Source organism: Siniperca chuatsi, linkage group LG5 (genome assembly GCF_020085105.1).
Source record: "Siniperca chuatsi isolate FFG_IHB_CAS linkage group LG5, ASM2008510v1, whole genome shotgun sequence".
In the NCBI taxonomy this organism is placed as follows: Eukaryota; Metazoa; Chordata; class Actinopteri; order Centrarchiformes; family Sinipercidae; genus Siniperca; species Siniperca chuatsi.
In genome coordinates this window covers 8,286,056-8,294,290 of record NC_058046.1, presented here as the reverse complement: position 1 = coordinate 8,294,290, position 8,235 = coordinate 8,286,056, and the positions used below count along the sequence as shown (strand labels likewise).

At 39.0% G+C, this 8,235-nt stretch overlaps 1 protein-coding gene across 1 annotated transcript; it reads right to left on the bottom strand.

The window, feature by feature from the left end:
- Nucleotides 1–432: 432 nt before the first annotated feature.
- On the bottom strand, nt 433–7,697 carry vamp8 (vesicle-associated membrane protein 8 (endobrevin)). Its single transcript, XM_044198109.1, has 3 exons — nt 7,479–7,697; nt 3,632–3,787; nt 433–2,387 (listed from the first exon to the last, which is right to left on the bottom strand). Exons 1-3 carry the CDS (start codon nt 7,491–7,493, stop codon nt 2,202–2,204), a joined length of 357 nt encoding a protein of 118 aa, XP_044054044.1. The 5' UTR covers nt 7,494–7,697; the 3' UTR covers nt 433–2,201.
- Between the last annotated feature and the right edge of the window lie 538 nt (nt 7,698–8,235).

Sequence of the window (8,235 nt, the reverse complement as noted above, 5' to 3'; positions counted from 1 at the left end):
TGCTGATTCACCCTTTTGACAAATGTGTATTATGTCCATCAACTTATTTTGTTGCAATATTTGCCATTACCATTTAGTTTCTTCAAAGTTAAATGTCCTTTTCTGTGAAGTGTTTACAATATTTTGTATTCACCATAACAGCAGTGGAAGCAGCAAGTTTTAAACTAATTGCTTGGAAATGAATCCATGTTATCAGAGTCAAATTCTATATTTGCTTTTTTGCTCTTGCTAAGTTGTGTTAGTACTAAACCTGTGAATAAACTGAAAAGCAATTACACGTGGAAGAAAATGTTGCTCTTCATAGTTTCACTAAGAGCTAAGAACTATAAAAGGCCTCTGACCTACTTCCTCAAGTCTCAGATTAGCTGGACTGTGTCTCCATCTTGTGGCATTTCAACAAACAGCAAATGAGGGTACACCATCGCCACAGAGCAGAAGAAAATACTATTTATTTCATATCAAACCTTTAAAACCATTAAATACCATAGGTCATCAGAAAATGCAAATTCTGCTAATCAAACATTCAGGTCAGCTGAGCAGGTTGCCTACTTCTTCTTATACCTACTTCTAGAAAATGATTAACAGCAGAGTAATTGAACTGTACCATTTTATGATTAATCAGTCTGGATTATCTGTTTATACAGAAATCACATACAGCTTTCATTGATTCATTTTGATAAAAAAAAAAGAAAGAACATGAATGTTATAAAGCATTAAATAAATATCCTCTAAAAGAACAGATACTTTCATTAACACATTTGTTAAAGTGACTATTTACAGTTCATAATGGGCATAAATTTGACCTTTCTGAAGCTAAACTGGTACTGTAACAGCACAGAGAGGTGGGAGGTGACACACACAAGATCTTTGCTCCAAAATCGCATTCTGAAAAATGCATTTCGTGTTTTGGAATAAAATTTTCTAGTGGTAAGCTGTGACTGCGAGGGCCTACTGGTTGACATGGAACCAGCAGGGGGAGTCAATGAGGGGCTGTAAATGATCTCTCACAGCTGGTTGGCTGGAGGAGCCTGATCCTCGAAACACTAGGAGTGTTTGGGAACAGACCTTTAACAGCTGACCCTGGTGGTTTGGTTATTGAATCAAAATAGTTAAAACACAGAAAAAACATGAACATGATCAGTTAAAAAGGCCGATGATCCTGCACAGCACAAATGTACAAATCTACAAGTTTGTGTTACCTTCCCCTCTAAGGACCATATAATTCGGTTGAGTAGAAAAACCACATAAGTGTAAATGCTGTGTCGTTTTCAAACTTCAGGTCCCAGCTGACGTGTCTCAGCTCACTGAAACTCAACACACTTCAGATATTTCACAATTATATGATTTTTGTCCAACATTTTTTGTGCATAACAATAGTTTCTGTAACTTTGAGTGTGTACTGTTGACAAGAGCACAAACCTCTCCTCAAACATACGTCCTCAACACCAATAAGGAGCTGTTTCAAAAGAACTCAAGCAGTGTATACATTCAATAAACTATCTGACAAATTTAAATAGTATTTCAATGGAATGATGACTTTTTCTAGATTGTCTGACTACATAGAAATTGGAAGCACTTTGATTCAGCCTTTCATTAAATATATTGTGATCTACACGTGTTACAGATTTGTGTTTGGTGCATTTGTCCAATGTCAGCAAAAAAAAAAAAGTTGCCTGATTTCCTTTAGAAACTGCCCTTTTCATCATTTTAACTATACAAACTGTCCTTTGTAAAAAGCTACACATAAGTGATAACATTCAAGACAAACAGAATGTCTATAAGAGACTGGAAAAATTCACACACTTTAAAGTGACTTCCTCTTTGCCAGAATGAAATAACCGTTGGTGGTGAAACAGTTAAACCAAGAAGAGCTGACCGTGGTAATATGAAGCGCCCTTTGAGACCAGTGACAGTGTTTTTGCTGCTATCAGGTGAAGACCTCAGATCTTCCAGAGACTTTGGTTTAATTTCTCACAAATTCAAAAATGGCTAAGCTGAAATTGTGTTTCAAAAGGGTTTCAAAAGATTATGTGTGAATTCCAATATAAGCATGAAAGTTACCAGTAGAAACTTTGAACTAACAAAAAGGTTTCACCAGACAGCAGTGATTTTCTTGAGTCTATATATTACTTTGTATACTGTGCAATAGGAATGTGTTTGATTTATTTATGTCTATATGTACATTATTTGTGTGTGTGTGTTTATGGCTTGGAGGTGGGAGTGACTATAGGAGGCGTGGAGGAACTGACAGGGATGACTCCGGTGGCCAGCAGGATGATGATGAGGACGATGATGAGGACGACCACCACGATGACAACGATCAGCTTGACGTTCTTCCACCAGTAGGAGCGAGCCACTTTCTGAGAGGTCTGCTTGAAGTGCTGAGCCTGAGCAGGGAGGGAGACGAGACAATCCGTTGAAGCAACACATCATGTGCTTTTGGCAATGTTGTCCAATTCTCCATTAAAGCCACTATGTGCGGGATTTCTTGTTGGGATTTTTATTGTTTTGCTCTAACCAAATCAGTAGCAAGTGACGTATTCCTTCTTGCCAAAGTCTTTTTCAGTTGACACAGAAACTGCAGTAACTAGGTGCAGTAACTTTTAACATTTTTCCCATTGATCAAAAAATATGTCAGTTTAGTGACATTTAGGAACTAACACTTTATTTTACAATTGAAATTGAACAACCGAATGACGGCTACTTTTTGTGTAGCTGGGGAGGGTTAGTCTCTGCTACTAACTCTCCCTTACATAGTACACAGACTCCTTTGTTGATGCCTGGTATTGTGCATGCAGGTTCACTGGCACGGCTTACTGGCACAGCTAAATGGAATGGAGCCATTATTAATGTTATTAGATACAGCCGTGCTTTTACGGCTATGACAAGTCAAAATGTCTGCTGTGAGAAAGGTCAGTTGTGTGAGACAGCAGGAGGTGGTATGTTTTGTACAGGTGCTTCAGATAATGAAGTTACTGTGATAATTCCATGTATATACTGAGACAGTACAGAAACACAACTAGAATTAAAGGCTGTGTACTTTTACAGAAAGTGGTCACTTCATTCCCTATAATGAGCAGTAGGTATTTTTCATGGCAGACATTTTGACATGTCATTGCAGAAAAGGCACATGTGCACTTAATGACATTAATAATGACTGCATTCCATTTAACTTTGCCACTTTCAGGGTCCTGGCTTTGTGAATGATGGCTGATTAACATGGTTTCCTGGGACACATCCATCGGACAGAGCCATCGTTAATGTTATCAGTTCCACTTGTACTTTTCCTGCTATGACGAAAATCAAAAAGTCTACTGTGAAGAAGGTCAATACAGCCTGTGCAGTGACGCATTTGAACCTCAGACAAAAGGTTGTTGGATTTACAAGCTTTATCACCTAACGAGGTGCAGCTGGAAGGATGCCTTACTAAAAAGCCGCAAGAAAAAGGCCACACTTGGTCAGATTCGTGTGTTCTGTAATGTCTTGAATATGAGATGGCCTCTACTGACTTGTTATACTGTTACCAACCTCTTTCTTACACCAAATATGCACTGGTGCACATGTGGGAAAGTCCACACCTCAACCCACTTTCACACCAAGTTAAAGGATAAACTCTTGTGGTAAGACTGACCCCTGCTTGCAGGCCCTCTGACTTGTCCATGAGGTCATCCAGTCTCTCTCCTCGGGCCAGGATCCGGTCCACATTCTGCGTCATTATGTTTTTCACTCCATCTACCTGCTCCTTCAGGACCTGCACCTTGTCCTGTGGCTGCGGCTCGGCCCGCTCCTGGGATTGGACAGAAAAAGGTCATTTAAGAAAAAGTATAACACATGCAGGCTGCAATCCATGTCCAAACTTCATCTTGTAGTTTTTATTTTGTTTGTAAAAAAAATAAAATAAAAACCTTGAATAAAAAATAAAACAACAGAAAGACTTGAAGGATTTTAGCTAAAGACAAAAGAATGTTTTTTGACATGCTTGTGGTACGTGACATTAGATGCAAAAACAAAATTTACAAAATTAGATCAATTCTAGTTTGTGTCTCATAGAGAATTATAACTGTATTCATTTGATCTCATCTTTGATTACTGTAATGTTCAGTTTGCCTGCATGAACTTAGTAAGGTACAACAGTTCCAGTTTGTTCAGAAAGTTTTTAAACAAGAACTGAGAGATGAAACCATATAAGCTTGGTTTCAGCAACCTTCTTTGGTTTGTTTTAGAGTAGATTTTAACAACTTCATTTTACACTGTTAAAAGTTAAGTTTACTTGTTACAATGAGTGCTACTCAGCCTGTGAAAACAGCTGTATAATGTCTTCTGTGGCTCTGGAGGAGCTTTTTAGCCCTGATGATGTCATCGGGGTTATCTCACTTTGGATTTTTAACAGACAGCCTGCGTTACAAACTGGAGATGTGGAGTTTGAAAGAAGCCATGAAGTTGTTGTAATGTGGGATCCAGTTTCTCAGTCAGGATATCTCGGTCTCTAATGCTCCGATTCTGACCAGTCTTTTTTTATATATATTCTCTTGTGAGTCCCCGAACTTTATGGAAGTGCAATACTAAATTGCTGGGGAGCCCCTTTACAGCTCGGCTTTGCCTGGCCTCTGCAAATGTGTCTTTTTGAACTTTCATAATAAATATATGCTCAGGATGGCCGAAGCAGCATCATCTTTTCATCAAATCTGTTCTTCTGACATAATTTTTTACCATAAGGCCTTTTATTTGTTTCCTTCTGTCCCCCAGTAGCTGGATTCATCTGTCTGACACCAGTGCAAGTCAATATAGCACCAGAATCTAAAGGAATAAAAACCAAATCATTCACTACCAGGCTTGTATTTTCAGACAACAACGTGCATGACAACTGGTGGTGGCTTTGAGAGTCCTTTCAGTCCCTTGGGCTGCTGCATGTGACAGCACAGCCTGCTGGCTGTCAAACGATTGACGCCTGCTACAGCGCATCTGCATTCAACAGGAAGATAAGCTGTGATCTTACAGTCGTAGGTGTGATTTCAAAAATGTTACATGCAGTGTGGTGTGTGTGTGTGTTCCATGTCCCATGAGCCAGCACCAGACTGTAAACAAAACTGTCTCTAGGAAACAACAGGTTTTGCTGCGTCATCTGCTGTCTACCTTCTCTCCTGTTAACCTTCCCCTACCTTCTTTCTCGATTCCTTTCTTCATTCCTTTTCCTTTCTATTGGTCCAGTATCTCCCTTCCTTCATTGCTGTCTTCTTCATTCTGTTCATTCTTCTCCCCCATCCTTCCCTCTTTTCATTTTCCTTTGAATCTGTTGGTTTATGCAGAATCCTCTAATTCACCTCTCAAAACAACACTTTTACTGCTTGCTTTATTATAGCTGCTTTTGATCATGTACAATTTGGGCACTTTTTTTTCATTTTACATATGTTTCTGTTCCTTATCTACCCATTTTATCATACATTTCAGCATTCTTATCAGATGCCTTGTTTTGCATCCTGTTTAACTCTGCTTTTATGTACCTGCCATATCTTTCTCCCTTTCCTTTACTAGTGCTGGTAGTTTGGTGAGGCCCACCGGATGGCTGACAGCTATCATGTTTCAACATTAACAGAAAGAGGAAGACCGAAACATGCCCAGTACAAGACGGCTACATTAAGTATCCTAATCAAATATTTTAACTTTTGTAAGCCTTGTAGAGGACTTCACCCAGGGTTCCTCAGCTGTGCATGGAAAGTGACTTCAGTCTTCCAGTAAAACTTGACAACTCAAACAAACGCCTGACAGATAAGGCACCTTGTAAATACTGAGCTGATACATAAGGAACAAGGATGACACATGTCATGTAAAATGTGTATGAGAAAATCAAATCTTTCCAGTTAAAATGTTTGACCGCAGTAATACATGCAAAGGATGGATTTCATTTGTCTTGGTAGGCCACATGAAATCCACACTGCACCATGTCCTAATCTAGTCAAATGTGAAATAACCCTAATCTGTGAGCTCACACGACAAGGTTTGAATCCACATGCAGACACTAGACGGGCAGTGAGACTTTCCTTTTATCAAAGCACCCTAATAAATGCTGACGTAAAACTGACCCTAATAAATGCTGCAGGATACAGGAAAACACTTTGTTGGTTTAGCTCTTCCGCTCAGCACAGCTGAGTCAGTACAGCTAAAGTTCAATGGTTTGCCTGGATCTTCAAAGTAAAGTAGGGTAATGTTTCAAAACCACAGAAGTCACAGTTTTTAAGTGTTTAGCAGAGGAAGCAACAGTATCATATCAACAGCCACCAACAGAGATACTCATTAGACCCTATGGGCCGTCGCTGGGCAAGCCTTTGTTACTGATGACTGTCTGAGAAGATTGTGTTAGATATGAGCTGAGAAACTAATCACATAGCTTTTTATAGCACAGGAGGGAGAGAACATGGACGTAAAGACACAATGAATATAGGTCTGTACTATCTCTTGGAATTTCGCAAGGTGTCATGAATAATATAACAGTAACTATTAATAACACTCAAGTATCCTTAAATTTACTCCTCCTGGGACTTCCTGGGAAACTTTTAAGGATCTTGAGCCCCGATAGGTGAAGTTAAGTCAGAAATGTTCAGTCAAATTTGACTGAGTTTATGGTATAACAGGTATAATACCAGGTACAAATTATTTTTAGATGACTCTTTTCAAATCAGAATAATATATGAGCGAAGCAAGACTTTTTTCAATAACACTGATTCATTCGACAGGTTTCACAACTGCTTCTCATAGTTTTAATACAAAAATGTTTGCCCCAGTTTGTGCCTCTGGTGACAATGTGCGGCTAACAAAATACAAGTTAGCAAGCAGTGAGCTCAAGCTGTAAAAGTTGAATTTTTACTCAAAAAAGTGTTGCACGGTGGATAATATCGCTGTCAAGTTAATAAGACGGGCTTCTGAGAGAGATTAATGTGGCAATTAAAAAATGTCACGAGCCACACTAGGCCGGGTTTTATCTCTATCAGTAGGCAAGGTAAGCTAGCATTAAATTGACACATCTTGTAGTGGAGTTTGGCTTCAGGCGCCAGGATCAACCGACAACCAGAGAAGCGGACTCGTGCCTTTGAATTATATGCGGAAAACGAAGTTTTATCAGTTAAAACCTACCATAAAAAACTCATATTATAAAGTAGCGGATGGAAGTCTTCGTGTGAAGTGTCTGACTTGGCTTAAGTGGGAAAAAACATTAGCTTCACTGCATTTTCACCTTAGACTGTAGGGTTTCAGCAGTGGCTGAAATTAGGCCATTTTGTAAGGATACTCTGGGACTTCCTCTTTCAACAATGAAAAGTTAACGCGCTCACTTATGCAACACATTTTCAGTCTTAGTATAACAGTTTTAAGTGAAATGTAACTTATTCTGTCCGGATATACACCTGTGGCATGTCGTGTCGCTGTAACGGCGGAGAGGCTTTCTAAAAACAACAAAAACACAAGCTTCTGCCATTATCACCTACCGGATCAATGTCCATCTTGTTGGAAACAGTGCCCTTTGACCGCAAACCCGATGGATCGACTTTATTTAAAGTTGACGCTGTTATTTAAAACCTTTTGAAAGAGTTGAGAGTTGATGCTCCACCAAAGCGAATACGTTTCTTCCTCTGTTTAACTTCCTGGTTGTTGTTTTCCCCCCTTCAAACTGAATTCCTTCGCTTCAAGTGTCAAGTGGACGCACAATACAACCACAATTTCCCGACCATATTTTTTAAAATAAAACGTGCCGTAACTTTTTTTTTTTTGAGGAATGTAGCAGTGTTAAGTCAGTGGTTAGCATTATTAGCCAAAAGCCTCAAAGTTAAAATGAAATACTTTTGAGGACCAGGTTTGTATTGAACGTTATCCCGTTATATCAAAATATACTGAAAACTACAATGAGAAAATACACTTTAACAAACGATATTGGCTTTGTATGTAGCCTACAGAATGAAAGCTCTGAAACACACTCTTGATTTAGCAAAGAAATGTTTTTATTCTATACATTTCATTATTTATATTCACTTTATAATAAATGTAATTACTTCATGTATTTTGTTAGCCCGCCGTGACAAATCCGTGCTTTTATTTTGAAGGCTCCTTCCATTCATTTCCTTTCTTGTTGTGTAAAACAACAACTTGATGCGGCCAGAGATGGTTCTTGGATGTGGCTCTCCCAATTTCATCCTCAGGATGACGTCATACCGAGGGGTTCCCGTCATATGTTGGCTGTGCCTAATC